General features: G+C 43.1%; 1 protein-coding gene across 13 annotated transcripts in view; it reads right to left on the reverse strand.

The window, feature by feature from the left end:
* Nucleotides 1-21,616, reverse strand: part of ptprt (protein tyrosine phosphatase receptor type T) — a 223,199-nt gene that overhangs the window by 20,352 nt on the left and 181,231 nt on the right. For all 13 annotated transcript variants that reach the window (XM_028997567.1, XM_028997574.1, XM_028997573.1 and 10 more), the window contains 3 exons: nucleotides 21,130-21,165; nucleotides 15,124-15,311; nucleotides 5,628-5,715 (listed from right to left, as the gene is read on the reverse strand). In XM_028997567.1, the coding sequence (XP_028853400.1) occupies nucleotides 5,628-5,715; nucleotides 15,124-15,311; nucleotides 21,130-21,165 (312 nt within the window). The remainder of the gene's footprint in view (nucleotides 1-5,627; nucleotides 5,716-15,123; nucleotides 15,312-21,129; nucleotides 21,166-21,616) is intronic.

Raw genomic sequence — 21,616 nt, forward strand, 5'->3', positions numbered from 1 at the left:
TCCGTTGTCTTTACACCAACACACCACCAGGGTTCACATCACATCCAAAAGAGAAACCCTCTGTTTACCCTCCCCAAGTTAAAGCTTTGTGTCTTTAGCGGTGGAATCAGGGGACCGGTGTGAGGAAGACGCCCCGGGAAGACAGCTCGTTTGAGAGGATTTGTCTAATGTTCACTCAGCATGACACTTTTCACTTTCATCTCCGGAAAAAAAAAAAAATCTTAGTTCAAGTCTGAAAACAAACTGGCCGAGCCGTCTGCCTCGTCCTCTCACTTTGGGCCGCTGTCTGTCTCCTGCCCCCACTTTTTAATTCCGAGACGGGTGAGGCTTTTCCGTAGGAAGAGGTAATTAAACAAGACTGTGTCAGTTGTCATAACAAAAGCTCGCTGCAGGGGTGCGTCTCTGCTGCCGGGCCCTTGGCGAGTGTTTAATTGGGCAGGGACTGCAGCCGAACCCCTCCGCCTTACCCCCTCCTCTCCCTCGCTCTGCCTCTTTTCCCGTTTGGAGAAGACTGCTGCTTCATCTTTTCTCTACCTAGCGAGGATCAGAGCAGCGGGAGTCGCGGCTTTCATTCCAGTCACGCACACGTGAGCCGGGCTGTCTCCGGTGAACGCCCAGGGGGAACGATGGGCGTGGGTGCGTCGGGGCGAGGGCACGGTGGCCTGAACCCAATTCGCTCACCTTGGGTTCTCCTACGGGATGGAGCTCAATTGCCTCTGGGGCCAGGGCGATGAAAGCCTGACTGGTTCTCCTCGAGCCAAGCGAGCAGCTCATTATCGTCCCGCACCGCTCCAGAGCACCGGTTTATTTCGGACGCCGTCTTGCAGCCCCTTCTTATCACGCTCCTGCATCATTATGGCTGTTTTGTCTCTAAATCCTTGGCTCGCGGGTTTTAGTCCTGTTTATTAGGCTCCCCTCTTTACCCATTGATGCAAGTCTCACTACAGTCTGATGACAAATTCTCTTCAGCAAGGCCTTCTGTGATTATTTCAAACTTCTTGAACTTGTTCTTTAGGGCATAAAAAGTCTATTTCTCATATTTTCTTAGTCCACAAAATTAATAAATTATAAAAGGAAATAGGGACAGTGAAGGAGTTTTAGGGCCGTGAATTTAAAGATCTGCTAATGTGCTCAAACACAGGAGCATTGTGCTCACATATTGGTTGGAGGGGGATCATCTGAATCAGCCCTAAAATGAAGATGATGAAGAGACCCAGAGATTTCAGAAAGTAGCACTCCAACTTTGGCTCCTCTTACAACTGCAAACATATCCTACTAATCTCTAGACCAATGATTCTCAACTGGTGGGTGGGTTGCAAACAGGTGGGTGGGTTGCTTTCAGTAGGTCGAGGGCCTTTGTCTTAGCAAAAAAAAATCTTTAGAATGAACTGACAGATTGACAACTCATTATACTCCATAACAGTAGGTGGCAATAATGCCCTGTAATGAGAGTGGAAAATTGTTGTTTATCAAAATAGAAGAACACCTAAAATTGTATGCTAATTAAGTATAGGGACATGCAGGTATTACACAGACTATATCAGATAGGGCGACTACACCAAGACTACACCCTCTTTTTGAGGCTGGAAATGTGACTGATTGTGAAATCATGGTGGGCATCCTACATCCTATTCACTTCCAATTGCACTAGTCAAAGTATCGAAACCCTTCCCTGCTCAAACTAGTTGTGCTATTACCCCTCATCCCCCAAGCTCAAAGCTGATAACCCTATATTAGACATTACAACAGTACAATTGAAGAGTTTTGGTTCTTTATTCAAATGCAGCTAATATTCCCCTTGACAGCATTGCCACTTAATGGTCATTTTGGTTTATCATTAGATTTATTGTTTTTTTGTGTGTGTGTTGGCATACTGTGATGTTGTATTTTATTATCAACATCTACGAAGCTGACTTGAAATTAGGGGGTGATGGTGTGTCCAAATGTCAACCTAGTTACGAACCTCTGCTCTAGACTAATGCACATGGTGTCCACATTGGCTTGATACTCCACGCTGACTGTCTGCTCGGCGGAACACATTATAGACTTTTAATAGCCTATTAAAGGCTGCAGTCCTGAAGGCTCTGCTGTCAAATTGAGTTGGAGTGCTGTTGTGTGCTGTTTTGCAGTGTAATGCATGCTGGGAGCTGATCCCAGTTTAATCCCAGGACAGCTCTGCGATTAGACCTGCCCTGGGATGTACCTGAGAGAAACACACAATTTCATTCAAACACAGAAATGTTTGCTTTGGCAATTTTCAATAAGAACCTTGTTGGGATGAGTGCAGTTCTGATTTGGAGTGGATTAAGGGCCAAGGAGCTCAGCAAGTAATTTCCAAACAACGCTGCCCTGTGGTTCTGCTTTACAGTATTTAGTGCTGGGAGGTTGAGTGTTTCTGCAGGATTTATGCTCACGAACTGCGTCTGTTTGACTTGACTACTGAATTCCACAAAGCAACAAGCGGTCGGAGTCAATGAGACTACTGCAGTGGTGGGATGTTACCTCATTCCTGTTGAGGTTCCAGTAACCTGACATTACTCTTGTTTCCATTAACATTCAAATTGTGCAATGAGTTGGCCATGTGACATAAATCAAAGAGTAATTTAGAAGATAACCTATCAATCTTGAGAATTCTTGCAATGATTTCATTAGTAATTTTGAAGACATTGCAATTGTTTTACAATTGCAATTGTTAGTCATGCTGACTCTTTCAGCAAATTTCTGATGGCTGAAATGGAAAGAAAACTGCCAGACCTTTACAGTTAAATCCTTTTACCTTTTTTTTTTTTAAGGATCATTTTAGGAGGTTCTGATCCAATTGGACCTCAATGTGTAAACTGAACAAGAAGGAACGTTTGACTGGCAAGTTTCCATGCCTTACAGTACAAGCTGCACTTCAGCTAAAAGGCTTTGTCACACTGAAAGAACTATTTTGGGGTAGTGGTGCCCTACTGGCCAAGGTGCCACTGAGCAAGGTACCGTCTGCTCACCAAGGGTGATGGGTTAAAAGCAGAGGACACATTTCAGTGTGTGCACCGTGTGCTGTGTATCACAATGACAATCACTTCACTTTCACTCTTGGCTTTGCAGCAGGAATCTGTTCAGGGCGTCTATGGCAGGTGTGGAGGAGAAAAGGTATAGAGTAAATAAAGGGAATGGAGCCTGTCCTGGCAATGCTAATCACCTGGCTTTGGTCAATACATCAGAGGACTTTTACAACAAGACTTCAAGGGATCCTCTGAAGATTCTTCAGTTACGTGATGGGCATTTGTGCCAGTTATGAGATAAGAAACTTGCACACTAACGCACCACACATACACTCATAGATTTACATTATGCACATGTGCACATTATGTTAATGTGGTTGTCTTATGGGGAGTCCTATCTATCTGTTCCGTCTAATGAAAGCGAACGACCTCCATACTAAAACCGCACCTCTGCACATTAGTGCACAGGTCAAAACTCACAGCTGACGCGCAGCAGGAGGCGCAGTAGGTGGCAGGGCGTGGGAGTTTTGTAACCGCTGCGCAACTGGGTGCAACTGCAGTCATGAGCGATATTGCATCATGTGCTCCGGCGGCCTGACACTGATCGGGTGCTCTTCAAAAAAAGAGTAAAAAGGAGTAACATTTCGGACCAGGATGTTTTGTTGTAAAAAAAAAATGTATACCCTTCACACGTACACACAGAACAAACGCACACAATACAGAATCTGTCCTTAGTGGGATCGATACACTTGACGTGAAGATGTTATTTCTTCTGTGTTTAAGTGCAATAGTTCTCCTGCCTTTTAAGGTGCTGTGCCTGAAGAGAGGGACCCCGGGCCTTTTATTTTCAAAGGTGTAAACAGAGGGTGCAGGCTGGAGTTACAGTCCCCTCCGCTATTTCTCTGTCAACAGCCTGTGACTGCTAATTCTGGACTTGGCTACGGTGCTATGCTAAATCCTCCTCTGACAGATAGGAACAAACGCCGCGGCCTGCCTGCTTCATTTCTCTGCCAATTTATCCGGCTCCTCTGCTTTTAAAAGAAAGAAAAAGTAGGCGGGCTCGCACCGATTCGCATGGAGGAACTAACAAGGGGCCGCTTTGGACAAGAAGAAAGGAGGCCGAGGAGGGGAGACGTTGGACAAGAGTGGGAGAGGAGCGCTGATGCTCCACAGAGTGCAGCTGATCTGCTTGTCTCTCTGATATGTAAATGTTTGCCAGTAACGCTGTTTATTTTGGTAGCGGAGTCCGCTGAATTATAGATGACCATATGTGAGGTTTTATGTTTACACACGCCCGGGACGGGACAGATACCTCTAATCTCGAGCGCTTTTCTGATTTAATCCGTCTCAGGTAAATGCGTGTGTGTGTGTGCATCTATGTGTGTGTGTCCACATGTCAGAGGAGGTACCATAAGGGGCGGTGCCTAATACAAATATTAGTGAAATTTTTTTTCTCATAATTATCTGTGCTATGTGAGAATGTAGCATGTGAAAAAAAGAGCTGTGTTTACTGCTGGTTCATTTTTTCCTGCTTAACTGGTCTGCTGATTAAAGACATACCTGCTAATATGTGATGCAGGGTTTGTTTGACCAGATATGACATTTACTAACAAGGGTGCAACTTATACACATTCCTACAAAAACTACACAAAATAAACATTTATGGCCGTCACTTCTTGCAGTTGCATAAGTTTGTCCTGTATTGCCAGTACATATTCTGCATATACAAATACAGTATCTGCTAATACAAATAAGTACCAAAAAGACATGCAAAAACAAGAATATGATCATCACACCTATTAACATTTTCATCTGAAGGCATAAACAAATACAGGTAAATACAGCTGGGTCTGTTTGTTGTGTGAGTGGATGCAATGTGGTCATGTTGAGTGTGTGTATATGGTGTGAGTCAGTATTGATTAAAATGTACAGCGACACTGAGATGTCTCTGTTGAACTGCTCTGCTGCCAGCGCAACATCTGAACAAACACATGGCGGCAGCGGGACCGGTCTGCTGTTACATCAGGAGGTGGGTGAGGATGATGAGAGCTTTACTCAGGGCCCACAATGACGCTCTTCAGATAAAAGGCAAATATATTTTTAAGAGGCCGGATTACTTATTCCAGCAGGAGAGTGGATCATCATTTTAGCATTGCCCTTGGCATGTCTCCCTATTAAATGAAGACACCTACTTTTGTGGCTTTTCTCCCTCAATATTTTCACACGAAAATGAGTTTTTGTTCCAACATACAGTGAGATGGACAGTTTTCATTACTGGCTCGTGTAATTAAGAGGGTTTCACTAATAGCAAATTCATCATAATTCCTGTTGGCTATCAGCGTTTGACAGGTTATTTCATACTTTGCAAAAAATTTGCCTCAGTAAAAGCCTCAGTTCCAAAAAAAAATGTGACACTGACACCTTTAATCAAAAGGCATTAATGTTCTTGTGTACAATAGAGATGACAAATGCAAGTATGTTTTGGTAATTGAACCTTGAGGTTTTCTTTCAAAATTACTAAGAATTTGAGTTTTTGAAATTAAAAATTCTTCCTCAAGATGTGCAATGCAGAAAATTACGATGCAAAAAGGAAACACCCTTTTTAAGAAAACAGTCTAACCATGTCTCCCCAGTACTCACAAGCAATGATGTTCCCGTAACGGTTCTTGTTGCGGTTTTCATCCTTCTTGGCCGTTTCCCATGGTGCCGTCTGTCCTTCTGCTAGGCCCTGTAATCAGGAAAGACGTGTCACACAGGTTTGAATCTGTGAGATGCATGTATACACCCCTTTCAACAGAACAGGCTTTACTATATCAGATATATCGGTTATCGTGTGATTTTATTTATTTCCTTTTGAGGAGCAACCTAGCAAAAAAACTGGCGGCTACAAATCTCCACAATGTCGGGTTGTTCAGAGTTTCATAGCAAATGCACAGTTCCTCCTCCCGTGCAAAAACACCATCCCTGTCTCCACAATGAATAATGAACATAATTAAAATAATTAGATGCTTTCTTCAGTTATTTAGAAATAGAGTGAATAGAAGATCACACCAAGATCAAAAGTGACTCATTATAACCAGTCAGGTAGGTGTCACAAACTCTAAAGTGGTGAGGATTAGTACAAAACCGCTATGTGTAGGCCTGACTGATTAATGTTTTAGACTTTGTCTTGTTGTGCATGTTGCTTTTGGCTTTTTGGTTTAAAAAAGTGAAAGTGGAGTACAGCACACAATGAAATGTGTCCTCTGCATTAAACACATCGCCCTTAGTGAGCAGTGGGCAGCCATGATAGGCGCCCGGGGAGCAGTGGCACCTTGGCGGCTGGGGACTTGAACAGGCAACCTTCCAATTGCTGGTCCGTTTCCTTACCCACTAGGCCACCACTACCATGAACTTGGGCCTCCGGTGTTAAAGACAAGCTGTGGAACTGCTCGACCATGAAGAACTGGTCAATTTCAGTTGATTTTCAAAATTTTGATTGATTTTTTCTCAGCCATTACTTCTATGCCACAATACAAACACTTAACCTGTTCACGATCATTCCTCCAGGAGTTGGAACTCAGTTTCTACTTATGTTGCTATAATTATGTTGATTTCCTAGTTACCTAGTTGCCATCAAATAAAGTCACAGTAGACCAAAGATGATGCAGCACAAATCAGAACAGTAGAGTGTAACTCTATATCTTAAAGAATAAAACCCTTTGTATTGGTGTAAAACCTTTGTATTGGTGTACTAATTTCCATCACACAGAACAAAATGTTTAATTGTTTTCGCAAACAGATCTTAAAATGGGAGGAGCCTGATGACTGACAGCTCTCACACATGCCACTTCTTCATTCAGAACAATATAGTGAAAGCTATTTAGCTAAGCTGTGAGCAAATGTTTTTAAATATAAAATAAAATTGACATTATATGCAGAGAAAAAGCTCTGTTATCATGCTGTCATCATGATATTTATACAAGGTAATAAATATGTTGATGTGTGAGCGACCAACCTCCATTTCTAGGACATGTCTAGATTTTCTACTCAATTTATTGTGTAATTATTGAGGCTTTTGTCTAATCCAGACATGCGATAGCCTTTAGAGAAACTGTCCTAATATATATATAAGTGTTCTCTTTCTGTCACATCGCCACCTCCACATTAATTAAAACATTCAAGACGCCCAATGGCCCTGTGAGGCGTGACCATTAATTATACGGCCAGAGGCTCCCGGTCCATCTAAATAGAGACGTCTCTCCACTCATTCCAGCTGTTGGTGCTCGCGAAGGGTAGAGAAGCTTGTTGGGAAGGGTCAGGAGAGGTGAACTGGATGGCCAAGGGGGAAGGAGCAGTGTGTGTGTGTGTGTGTGTGTGTGTGTGTGTGTGAGATGCACGGGGGGCCATATGGAGGACGTGTGTACAAATTTAGCTCCAGATCTGTTAGTGCTTTCTCATTTCGGCTAAATTGTCTTTCAGTGTCTGTTGAAATGGGCTGAACACACAACATCCACACATGCTCGATCTCCCAGGGGAGAATATCTGACCCACATATCCTTAAAAGCACTGAACGCCTCGTTACACAGTTAACTGGCAGGGTTGTGCTCTTCCTCTTAGGTTTAAGATAAACGTTTCAGTATTAATATGTGTCGGTCGTTCTTGTTCTAATACTCTTCCGCCTCATTAAACGTCCAGACAAAGTGTGATTTCAACACTGAATGGACAGACAAAATATTTGGAACAACAAAAAGAAATGCTACAGGGCACAACGGGGACCTCTAGGGTTTAGAAACAGCAAGCACACATCCATCTCTCAGACCATTCCCATGTTTCTAGAGCTGATAGCAGGGAGTGAAAAGACGGACAGAGAGATTGAGAGAGCGATAAGGGGGATGCCCGCTTTTTAGATGAGCATTAAACAAAACAATGCAAACAGAAAAGCTATTAGTCATCAGAAGGCATGTCAGCCATTTAATGCAATCAAATGGGGGCACTGTTCTCCGACATGGTGGGAGTCAAGGCCACTCTCAGACGGAGTGTACTCATGAAAGAAAATTGAGTGGGAGAACAAAAAAAAAAAAAAACAAGCATTGCAGGAGCACAAGGAGCTCTGCTGATAGCAAGCAGGAATTTCAAAAGGGGCCATGATCAAAAGCTCAAAACAGCAAATGAATCAGACCCCCCCCCAGACAAAAGGTGGTCTCGTTTTTGACTGAGCGTGATCAAAACACGCTACTTGGCTCATTGTGAAGCCTAAATGTGGCAGGTGAAAGTTGCACTTTCAAAAAGAAAATGTGATTGCGTACTTTGAGCACATCTTCATTACCTCTCAGCTACAGGCCGGGGCTTTAAAACCTACATAAAGCTTAAAAAAAAAAAAAATAATCATCTACTCTACGGTGGGAGATGTGTAACTGGGTAACTGCCGTGATCCTGGCTTGACTATGATATGACACTGACGATTCACATGATGGAAAGAGAAAGTCATAGTAATCTAGACATGCCCTAGAATTTCCACCCCTCACCTAAAACATTATCTCCACATGGCTTCCAAACATGCAAAGAATTGCAGCTGCTTTGTGATTGGGTGTAAAAACTAGCACAGTTGTATTTTTAAGTTCTGTCACGCGATTAAATTTTTCCGTCACGCGATTAAATTTTTTTTTGGAAAAACACTGACAGGACCTCCCTTCTGCTCCAAACATGGTGGTTGGTGAATGGTGATGATGACGTTACTTCCACGAAGGCTGCTCTCCTCCTCATCCCGCCTCTCTCCTCATCATTAACATTTTCTTACCCCCTCAGCCCTACCAGAGGTAGGCCAAATGGGCCCTTGATTTGAAACTAAGAACTCAATCACTGACAGTTGGCTCCCATTGGAATGTGTCACTCCTCATAAAAACATGTAAAAAACATTTGTAAAAACAACTGGGCCAAATGGCCCCTCTCTGGTAGAGCTAGGGGGATAGGGTTCTAGTGTTAAAGCTACAGACACCGAAATGGTGCATCCTGTGGAAATCTCATTGTGCGACTGGACAAAAGTGGCTGTAATTCTGCACCAACCATGGCTGAATTTCGTAAAGAGACTTCAGATACAATGTTAAAACAAAATAAAAGAAAAAATAATTTTCATAATAAGGGATCTTTAACCCACCAGCATACAGGACAAAGATGTGGTAAATACCTACTTTTCCCCCATTTTAATCAAAAAGATCAAACAACGAGACACCATCCATTCATGACAATTAAAGGTGACTGGGGGGTGAGAGTTTGAAAACCACTGATCTAGACGATGGTCCTTTGTTGGCCCATTACTGTTTTTAGTCTTGCCATGGACTCCTAAAGTCATTCTGTTGGAAGTGTGGCTCTAATTTCCTCCAGTAGTTCAGCAGTACGGCCTACCTCAGTATTTGGAAACATCACAAGATGCAGTGGTTCCCAGAGGAAGCAGAGAGATGGAGGGTTTTATCCACTCACAGCTTCTGCTGGGAAAACATGCATATGGGTGATTTATGTTGTTGTCTTACAGTTTCCCCAATAAAATCCCACAACCGCTTTTGTAAACATGTTGATGCCTTCAGAGCGGCACCTAAGCAAGTCACTGCGTGGCATCCCCAGTACCCTGCAGAGTAGCCAACCAGCATCCGCGCATTGAAGCGGCACTTCCTGCTGCAATTTAAATCTGGGCACGAGGTAAATGGTGGTAAAGGTCCAATATCGTGACCGCTGTATGGTACAATATCCTGAACGTGGTGAAGTAGATCTCCAGGGCCACTGGATTTGTGTTGCATAGTTCACCCTGCGTGTCTGCATTCCCCCGTCAATTTGTTCTCGTTGATATTAGTCACGTTAAACGTGTGAAGCAGGGAAACGCTGCATCACTTGGCCTTTGTACAAAGTGAAAGTGCACAATTAGCTTATAATGTGAGCCGTCTGGTTACTGTCCGGGAGCTCCTTTAAGTGTTTACAGTATCCAACATTTCCACTGGTTAATGAGAGCGAACGGGCGCGAGGTGGGTAATTATACAGGGGGCTTCGTGCCATAACAATCCCCCCCCGCAGCGACGCTCCCAACTCTGCTTTTACTTTACAGAAAAACAAAATGCCCTTAATGGAGTCCCTTTCATGTGAAAACTGTAGTTTTTTTGCGTTATTAATATTCTTAAAAGAGAAAAAGAGAAGGAGGGGGCAAAAGTGAGAGAAAGCGCGAGGGGGGCATAGAAAGAAAGAGAGGGTGTGAATAAAAAAGCGAGAACTCCCACTCTGATGTCCCCTGGCAGTATGAGATGAGGCAGAGAGCGAGTGTGTAGGACGGCGGGTGGGAGAGGGTCCCTGGACACCGAGAGTGAAGACAGGCTGTTGGCCCATGGGGACCGCAGAGCTCTTCCTCCCCCACAGCCTAATCATCATCATCAGCGCCGTCTTCCTCATCACCCTCAACTCTCGTCGGCCACAACAACTAGCCCGACATGAAAGCCAAGAGAATTTCAGCCACCCAGCGCCTCAGCCACCCACAGCCGAACCAGATCTGCCGTCTCCGCCGAGAGCCCCAACATTTCTGCCAAGGATCCATTTAATTAGTTCCTCAACAAAGAAATAAAAATGCTACTCCTGCCCCACTAGCACATTGCCAGAGTGCATAAACACCGGCCCAAGGACACATTCAGGTCTTTAATTTACTGGGTCCTGGTACACGGGCGCGGATTACCCTGGCCTCCCATCCTCCATGTCATCTTGCTCGTGTCACCGCTGCCTGTCCTCTTCACAGTCTCCCACACATCCTCCCCGGGCAGACTTTTAAAATGATTTTTCCCTGCGCCATGTCTCCCTCTCTCGTCCCGGCTCTCTCTCTCCTGTCTCCCTTCTGTCTTCCTCCCTCTTGCTCTTTCTGTGCAGCTCAGTGCAGCTGTCAGTGGGTGATTAATGGGCTGATTATGCCGACGAACACACACAGGTGGCCGCGATCGGCTTTTATCAGAGCCCCGCGTCTCCGTCTCCTCGTCTTCCTTTTAATCTCGCATCCGGAGAGAGAACCGACATAACTTCACATATCAGGCCCTTTTTTGCGCCACAACTTTTCGTTGAACTATTGGCGAGCCTGCATTGCGGGAAATGATTACTGTTCCATGAATGTTTCGATTTGGAGACTTACGTCAGGCTTAAACCGTGACAGAACTGTGTATCAGTGGCCAAACGTATTCTATATATAGAATATCTGTGATATGTATGGCTATAAAAACATAACATAACATAATTCAGCCTAACAGATCTGTTCATCTGCTTCATAACCTAAAAGCATAAAACCACAAAAGGCCCCATGGTGTCACATACGCTGTATACTAAATAATGTTACTCAATGTTTTTTTCCATTATTAATGATCTGCGATCATCCCCATCCCAAAAAATATATATTTTTTTCATCGAGAGCACTGCTCCAGCCTTTTCTATTTCTTAACTGCACTAATCAGCACAGACACATTCTCTCTGGCAGTGGTGCAGCCAGGGGTTGAGTCTGTATGCCGAATCAATGGCAGCAAAATACTTTTTTCCTCCTCATAACAGTCAGAGCAGCCAGACACTTACCTCTGATATCACGACCCTTTCTGAACTCTCTTTTGGTGGTGTGCTCAGGATAGTTTATACAAACCAGTGTAAAGTAAGTCCACATCAACTTTCAGGCAGTGTCACATGTCATCTTCAAGCGATCTATGATATGATGCAGCATTCAATAAGAAGAGTGAGAAATGCTGTCGCCTCAACAAAGGTTTGCTGCTTTAAAGATGTGAAAATTTAAACCATTTTGCTTTTTCATCATTTTTTTGTTCACTATACTAACATTAATTCTATTAATTCATAGTTTCAGCTTTGTTCTGCAATGTAAAAAAATCCATAAATTGGTGGGTGTGTCAAAATGTTTGACTGGTAGCGTATAAATATAAACCACCTAGTAAGGACAGGGAGTAAAAAGTCAAAACAGTGCCAACTTCATTTGCAATAGGAAGGGGCGACAAAATTGTGAGGCAAATCAGGTTAGGGAGGGAGCGATAACAAAAATGCGTTATAAAAACGTCCTCTGTGATGGATGACCCTTTAAACAAGAGGCACAATTGCTGGCATTATCAGTGTGGGCCCAGTGTATGTGAGAGTGGAGCAGGTAATGCATCTCCGGTTTTACGGCCAGACACGGGCAGCTGGGAGTAAGGATATAGTCCCACCCCAGGGGGAAACAGGCCAGGGCCCCCCTTGCAGACAGAGGGACATGATTAACACCTCCCTGGATGGCATCAGTGGCTCTGCACCTCGGTCCACATGTATAATATTTTCATTCTGGTGATAAATTGGACGAACATAAAATGTTGGGCACTCAAACCCCCAGAGTAACTCCATTATAAAACCTTTTTACAGATTTTAAATTCTGGCATTTTACTTTAATGCCAGGATGGCCACCATTTGGAATAGTGATAATGGAGTTAAAGATGCTGTTACAAAATAGCATACCTTGTGCCCGAAGGTCAAATGAACGAGTATATACATCACTTTTCTACTCGTCAACTAGGACGAAACAAATTTAAGAAAAATATATTTTATTTGACAGATTTTATGATTGCAATTTAATTAGCAATTTAGTCTGTTCAGTATTATCTATACTACATATATTAAAAACTGCACTATACTTGTTCATGTTAAAGTGGGCGTGGCATTAACTTGGGACACATCTGATTGGTGAGCATGTTTGTCGTCGGACAGAAGATTGTTTTACTGCCTGACCTTTGTCTACTGTGCTCGGATGGACTGATTCACGGTACAAAAACCCTTCAGCCTCCCGGTCACTGACTGTCTCCAGCCAACCCAGCATGTCAGTTTTCCTGCAGCAACATTATCGGTTAATGTTACATTAACATTAACCAATAAAGCAGTATGAGGTTGCAAAATTAGCAATTTATAAATTGCAATTTATAAAATCACATTTGTTCAAATTGTGATTTCGACTAAAATTCGATAAACTGTTCAGGCCTATCATCACGTGGCCACCAGTATCACTTCCTTCATCACCGAACCCAAGCTCGGATGGAGTTCGTCTGTCCTTTGATTTGTCACCCATTTACAGTCCTACATAGATTGAGGGGGCACAGCACTACTGTGAACACCATGTCTCTGATCCGGCCTGCCCAGGCCAATTCTGCTCTTTTCATGGTCCCACTGTGGAGTGGACCTGCACAATGCTCACTAGCTCATACACTCTAAGAAACATGCCACAGATGTTTGGAGCTTGGGCCCAATCCTCAGGCATCCGAGGATAATCACAGTAAGAGAAATATCACACATTCTTACTAGCTGCATTCCACTGGCCTATTAGATGCCATTTGAATGCATGATTGACAACAAAGTCTACCTCATGTCTTCAGCACCCTGACCTCAGTAACTGAATGTCCATGAATTCTGGTTTTCAACCCAAGGTAATCCCCCTCACGGAGCCACTTCTGAAGGCGTTAGCTATAGAGCTGTTCCTAGGTCTGAGACACATGTTTTATCTACCTTATTCATGTCCGGGTTGATGCCAGATCATAGCCACCAGTGACAGCATACCACAGTTAGGGGACTGGGGCATTAGCAAAAGGCAGAACCAGCGGAATTGGTGTCTACGATATTCGTTGAGACCACCACCACAGATTTGCACGACACAATACCTGAGTCACTAGTCTCACTTTCAAGTTCCCCAATCAGAATGGCTGGATTAAAAGTACTGTTCATTTAAACCTATTGTTTTTTAGCAACTATGACACTGAGATTTTTATTGCAGAGATCACATTTGTGATGTTTCCTGGTTCCCACCATGTATAAAGGATATTATATACATAAAAATGCATGGCATTTATCAGACGCCCTAATCCAGAGTGAATTACAATCAGTAGTTACAGGGACAGTCCCCCTGGAGACACTCAGGATTAAATGTCTTGCTCAGGGACAAAATGGAAATAAGTAGGGTTTGAACCTGTGACTTTGTGGTGTTCTGGTTCATAGGTGAGTGTGCTACTATGTGCTCACCAGCAGGAGGCATTCTGCAAAGAGTGCCACACACACACACACACACGGCGAGACACACAAGCATCGAGGATGTCATGCCCATCAGCTACAGCGATTTGACAGAGTCTTTAGCGCTATTGGTTCTGTTTCTGCTGCTTAACCCCATTCTCCAGGTCATCATTCCAAAACAATAAAGTGCAGACCTAACCAAGTGACGTGAGGGCGGCCAGCCCACTCTCTCTGCAACATTCTGGTGAAACTGCTTCAGTCGTTTCTGCTGAAGGACCCTTAGTTCTCAACGGTTTGTTCAATAAATGCAGTCAACAAAAGCTTGTGCCTTGTGGTGTTACAATAGGCAATTATGAAAGAAACAATACCTGAATTGCATGAGGAAATGTATAAAAGCCCACATTTTGTCTTGAAAGAAAAAGCTGCCCTTTTCTCATGAAAACAAATGCCACATGTCTTTGTTCTGTGTAACCTTCATAAATTTGAAAAGGTAAAGAGATATTTTATTTCTCAAGTTAATTCAAAATTCTTCTGAGAGAGAAGTGAATGGCGCTCCTGGCCTCTTTCATGTCAAAAGCTGGCCCAAGATAGAGGCCAAGATAAGGAAGGTGCACAAAGACCGAATCTGCCTGTTACTCTCAGGTTTGAACATTACTCATTCACTCACTTTCCATAACTGCTTAGTCCTGCTCAGGTCCACAGCCCATCCCAGAACACTGGGTGCTGGGTGGAGACTCACCCATGGCGGGGAGCCGGGCCATGGCAGGGCGCACACATGCCTATGGACAATTCAGAGTCACCAGGTCACCAAATGTGCATGCCTTTGGACGGTGGGAGGAGATTGGAAACCCGCACCAAGCAAAGACGTTTGCCTGTATTTGTTGCATGTTCTTCCAGTTGATGCTTGTGGTGAATGAATGCGTACTTCCCATTTAGCCCAGACCACCTTAGGATGTGTTCTGAGAATGTCCTCAATAAGCATTCACATTTGTTCTTAGATCTGCTCAATAGGGCTTGGATAACCCAGGTATTCACACAGTGTTCAACTTGTGTATGAGTTTTGAAATCACATAAACCTGCAATTAGAGACACCGCAAACACACTTACTAAACAGTCTTACCTCATATTCCTCTTTGAATCCGTATCCTTGGCCACATTTCATCTGGGTGATGTGCTGGAGAAGGTCTGCTACGCGGATGGCTGGTTGGAACTGGCCAGCCTGATAAGACATCTCCACTGACTCGCAGCCCCCATATGGGTATGTCTGGATGGTTAGAGAAGGCTGGGCCATCTCACTGTGGCTACTGTCTGTAGAGAGTGGACAAGAAGTTGAAAATACCATTAAATAGGCTCCTTCCACAATTACAAGCTTATAGCATAGACAGTTATATGCAAAATTCAAATAAATAAAAAAATCATAAGACATAAGGTTCCAGTGTAGAAGAGAAATTGCTTTAAAGGTGTCTGCATGTACAAATGATGGGGTTCCTGTTGCAAGAATCCTTAGTTCTTCAATAAATATGGATTGTATTTAAATACCCATATTTTAAGTTAAAAGGATACTGAAAAATATGGCCCTCAAAATAAAGAGAATTGTGAAAAATGTACTAAATGCTAAAACTATTCCATTTATAACTCATTAACTCGTTTAAAGCAACCCGTTTGAAGACAACATGAAATGATTATACAGAGTGGAGTTGTACATCAGGCTGTGATGGGTTTTGAAAGACGTTCTTGTAATAGACTTGTCCCCGAGATTACAATTGGGGTGAACTGAAAATATTTTTATCGCTTCTAATGAGTCCATTAGTGAGAAAAATGGGTAGACAAATGATGGAGAATTTCTCAGTGTTAGACACATTAAATACCAAGTGCCCCACTGCAAGTGCTTCAAGGTGGGGTTACACGAGCCAGTGTTTTATTAATGTGACTATTTCCAGCTTAATTACCTTGGAAATTCATTACACCCTCAAAGTGATTCCCCTCCAAGAGAAAAGCACAATCCCCTCAAAACATCCCCAGCTACAATATAATAAAACCGAAGTAATTCCGCATGACATTTTAGTTCCCAATTGCTCCCAGTGTGTTCAGGCCACAGGGAGTCGGGCAGCAGTCACTGTATTACGGAGGATGCAATTACTTTACTGACATTTTGTCTGACTAAAGTAGCCCATAAGGTCTTTTCCAACTAACAAGGCTTTTTTATCCCATGATATAAACAGAGGACAAGCTCTTAAAAGCCCCTTCAACAGGTCTGAGAGTCTCTCCAAGTTAAAGAACAGCTATTTCAATTAGCAGGGGACAGGGTTAGCGGTTCAGTTTGTTTGTTGATAGCAAACATTGTATGCGGAACATAGTGTCAGCTAACTAATTACGGCAGTTTCCCACCATGCCCCGCTCCATCGGGGTGATGTTTTTCGCTCATTACGTACACCAGTCATGTCTCCCGGGATGATTCTAAATATGTTTCAGCGATCACAAGAGGGACGCATGCTGGAACAAACAGGACGCGGGAAACATGCGGGAAACAGGGGAGAGGTCACGCATGCCAGAAGCCGTAGGAGCAGCGACTCCATTCCGACAGAGACACGTACAGGAGACCAGTCCAGGTCTGTACGGTCCAACCCCGCTGCGTTAATTCATTATTCATGTTTTTTTTTTTTTTTTCTGGCTCACTCACCAGCAGATATCCATTCAGTGGCAACCTGCAGGGTATATTATGTTGTAAATATTATCAAGTACATGCTCTCCGCCCGCCAGAGATGCTGAAATATTGAGCCACTAATGCTCAAGGCAATTTCGAAGGTCAAGTATGCATTTAGAGAAGCATAAAAACCGTTTCTGCTTGGTGGCTGTACACCCAGAGACTAGAGACATCTCCACGCTAATAATAAGATTCACTGACCTCTGTGCAAACTTTTTCCCCTCCCTTCGCTGCCACACTGTACGATATTTGAGCACAGAGTTTAATAAGGACACAACCACCTACTTTTGGATATTTCCTTCTTCTTTTTTATTGTTTTACCTAAGTGAGCTGTCAAGCTGACACGGATTGTGCACGGTTTTGCATATTAAACAGTCTCCCGGAGCACAGCCACCTCAGTGAGATCTGTACTCTGTTCTGCTGAGTGTGATCGGAATACAGAATGCTGCAGACCAGGGAGGGACACAAATGGTGACAACTGCGGGGATTATGGCAGGTTGTGAGGTGTGAATGTCAAAACAGGTTGGGCCCCTAAACCAAAAGCTGTGGCACAGGATCGGAATCCTGAGCAGTCGTCCAGAGGCGAGTGGGCTGCTTGATAAATGGCTCACCGATTGTTGTTCGGGCTGCGTCCCTTTCGATGTACAAAGACAACGTCGTTAGGGTTCCAGACACCGCAAGGAAGTCACGCTGCGATGCTCTGACAGCGGGTATCCAGCGACCCCTCCTAACTGAGTTTAAAAAGAACATCCTGTTTCCTCCAAGGTCCCCTGCTGAAAAGAGCGCTCCTTGTGAAGTCATTTCCTCATTTGAGTGCAGAGCCGCTTTACAACGGTGTTCTTTATTAGTGGATGGCTCAGCCCCAATCTCGGCATGACGTAGAGAGTAATGAGTGATGCTGAAATCGCATTAGCGTGAATGATCAGCCCTGTTACACTATAACTACACAACGCAGTCGCCTCCATTAACGACAATTATCCTCCATGCCAAAATATATCTGACAGATTTTGCAAACGGGGACAAGATAATGCCATTTTAAATGACGTTTAATCTAAATGTAATTTTAGTCCGTAATTTAGGCAGGGACTAAATATAACTTCAGAAAACCTTTGACGATAGGTTGGATTGTTTGGAGATGTGGAGATGAGATTAATATAAATCCCACAAGCATTAGACTCAGACCCAGAAACAGATGCACAGCATTTTTTTTTTCTCAGCTCATCATGCACCTGAACAATGCACATCAAACAATAATCATACAAGCGAGAGCAGAACTGAAAGTATATATGTACTGTCTAAAAATGAACAGTTAGATGAACTAGAAATATATTTATTCAACTTAGGTGTTATCCTGTGGAAAAACCCCAATGTTCTACAGAGATTTTAGTCTTCACTGACAAACCATTTTAAACATTTAAGCCTTTATTGTTACTTATATTTTAATGATAAACTCTGTAATGGTCATGAAATACACTAAAATGTGTCTGATGCAGCACAATCCTGGTTAGATCAACGTAAATATGTTTTGGCAAAAATATATGAACAATCTTATGATTAGCACTGTTAATGTATCAATATCAAACACAACTGGCTAAAATAAATTATTTGTGGGTTATGAATAAACCTGAAAGCTAATTTAACTGTAAACTGAGAAACTAAAACTCCCAGGCCACTTTGGAGTGTATTGCGGCTTTAGCGATTACATGTGTGTGAAAAGTCATGTTTTTTCTTGAATAGATGGAGAAAAAAACATCATTTTGACTACTATTAAACCCAGGCCCTGGATACTCAGTGCAGCCTCGTAGCACAATAGCTAAGGAGACGCTATAAACAGAGGAATGAGGTCAGTCCCACAGTGGGTTCTCGCTTCCCGTCCAGGGAAAGTTCTCTCCTCCTGCTGAAACTGATCCTTCCCTCACACCGGGCACTAATCCAGGCTCCATTCCCCGCCCTGTCAACCTGAGACCAGCCCACAGAACCCTCGGAGCCTCTCTCCGTTCTCATACATATCCATTTCTCTCATCCTCCACTCTCTCTCCTTGTCTCGGCATCAGCTTTGTCCAACTCAATTCATCCCAGTTCTGTCCTGTCCAAAAGATAGGCGGATAGCTCCTCACCTCATATTAGGCCATGTGATGGGAAAAAAGGCTTTTCAAATTACTGTTTTTATTTAACAAAGACCACATTTACACCTGGTCACTTTATGTCGCTTGGGAAGGTTGGGAAGGAACAAGCTCATAGTTAAAAGCTGAGAGGAAGACTTGGGGATTTGCTTATAGAATATGTATACTTCAGCATTTGGCCCTGCTGCAAGCTATTGCAAGTAAAACCATAAAGTGGTGCGGAGTATTTACTATGTGCTAAACGTGAGACTTGTCCATAAGTACAAGGACAAAGGCTTCCTCAGGATTTCCATAAGCAATTAGTTCTGAATGATATAAGCACACCCCCGCCAATCCGTCACATGCACAAACATAATTTCCTCGCCTATGAACCAGAAGACCACAAAGTCACAGGGTGACAAACCCCACTTACTGCCATTGTGACCCTGAGTGTCTGAGGGGGGACTGTCCCTGTAACTATTGATTGTAAATCACTCTGGATCATGGTGTGTGATAAATACTGTAAATGTAACACATTGTAAATGTAACACATGGTGGTTCCAAAAGAGGCTAAGATGAGGTCAACCAAAGACAGAAGTACATTTTTAATCCAAATTCTCTATGGATTGATCTTCTCCTGGATAAAATATTATGCCAGAGATAGATGCTTTCCACAAATATTTTTGAGTGAAGATGTTTAAGTCATGAAATTCTGATGTACTGCACACACCTGACATAAAACACTAATTTCGGCGCTTCTTGCAGAGTTCTCCACACAAATTTATTCTGCTTCTCACCAGGCATTGGAAGGTTTGTGTGGCAGGTTTGGGGATGAATAGGCAAAGCTAAATTATGGGCTGTGAAACCAGATGATTATGGCATGTACCGAAGGTAATTTGCAGATGTCTCTTACAGTACAAATTTACGGCAGAAATCAATACAGCCTCCGAAACACTGCACTCAACTGTCATGTCAACACAGCTCTCGATTTTTTTCCCCTTTCTGTACTTCTTTCTTTCTTTCTTTCTTTCTTTCTTTCTTTCTTTCTTTCTTTCTTTCTTTCTTTCTTCTGCACAGAAAACATGACGTGAGTGTGTGTGTGTGTGTGTGTGTGTGTTCGGAAAGAAGAACAGAAGAAGGGTTGCAGGATGGGGGTCAAACAGACATTACAGTGATTTGCTCAGTCAATAGGTACTGCCTGCCCTGCTCCCAGGGATTGGCACCCCAGGTCCTCAGAACCCCCCTCTTGTTCCTCTACTCAAGTCGCCTCCAGATGGTCAGCTTATACTCAGCCAGAGCAAACTCAAGTGTCACCGCAGAACCAACAGGAGACAAATCAAAAACTGGATTCGCAGTTAAGGGTTGCAACAGATAGAGGCGTGGAACAGTGGAGAAAATGGCAAAACAAAGGGAGGGCAATCTGTACAAAGTGTTTTGCTCTTCTTCCAAGCTTACTCCATCCGACCCGACAGATCGATGGAGAACAAAGGATTGGTGGAATAGTAAGCAGAGGTAAATCAACGTGACATTTCCATGTGCCGTGTCCGTGTGCAGTCAGGAGCAGATGAATTCAGGCGCTTGACCAAAACCTGAGAATTAGAATTCGCCAGCTCTAAACGGAGGAGACAGCAGGTTAATCCCATTTCCTTTGTACTTAGTTAGGGGCGTGGTTCTGTGTTGTAGCAGTGGCTACAACGCTGAACCTTTTCAAAGAAAAGAAGAAAGGTATTGGAACAGATATAGCACATTTTGATTTGATTACCACAAATTGTCTCATCATTTCAGTTTTGAGAGTTTTGTTTGACAAGAAAGAGTAGGTGTGTGCGGAAACATCTATGAAAATGCAGAGTTTGCACTTTTTCCGAGCCTCATTAACAGAGCTTAACAGACCTTATCCTATTTCTCTTCTAATAGCCCTATAACAAAACATAAATAACAATAAGGGACACAACATAAAAGGTCTTTCAGAGAAATAAAATGCTACTTAGAACCACGGAAACACTGCCACAGTAATAAGTCACCGCGAAGTAACATTTCTGATGATTTGAAGATTTTCTTTTGATGACCTCTGGGTGTAAACGTGGTCCCTCTCTGTCTACCTGGGTGGCCAAGGCATTACTTAGAGGAACGAAGAAGAATGCAAAGAAAGAGAAACCCAGGAAAAATGGATTTGCAGTGGCTACAATGCAGAACCTTTTCGAAGAAAAGAAGAACGGCATTGTGATGGCTGCGTCCTAGTGTTTTACATTCCACCATGATAGGCCGAGGAAGAACAAAAAAACTTTAATTATGGTGATATCAAGTTGCAAACGAGTCTTACCTAATGATGTGGTTGCAGGGACCGGTTCCTTGGACACTGAGATGTAATCGAGAAAAAAGAAGTTAGGAAACTACATGTGAAAACTTTAACAACCCATTAAGCTGCTAATGATTCCCATTACGACACAAATCACCAGATACTGATTGCTGGTTATTAAAGACATCAAGCAATTAAGAGTAAGTAGAAACAGCCCATTTCAGGTGAGTGCAGTAAAAACTGATTGTAAATGCTCAGAACCCTGATTCACTGTAGACGAGGCATCTCCGGAGCTCTGTATAATCATTTAAAGCACTTTATGTATAATCGCTTACAGTTGTTGTGCTACTGAGTTTTTTTTTTCTATTCAAATTAAAGATTTGGAGCAGCAGCCAATTTTTTTTTAAGTGAAGCCCAGTGGAGGTCTTCGCAAAACTTTTTTTTATTTTGACAGGTGCGCATTAGGCTTGGTTTTTCTTAAAAGCTTTTTTTGCAGGTCTCCGTTTTAGCA

Source organism: Denticeps clupeoides, chromosome 12 (assembly GCF_900700375.1).
Source record: "Denticeps clupeoides chromosome 12, fDenClu1.1, whole genome shotgun sequence".
NCBI classification, from domain to species: Eukaryota; Metazoa; Chordata; class Actinopteri; order Clupeiformes; family Denticipitidae; genus Denticeps; species Denticeps clupeoides.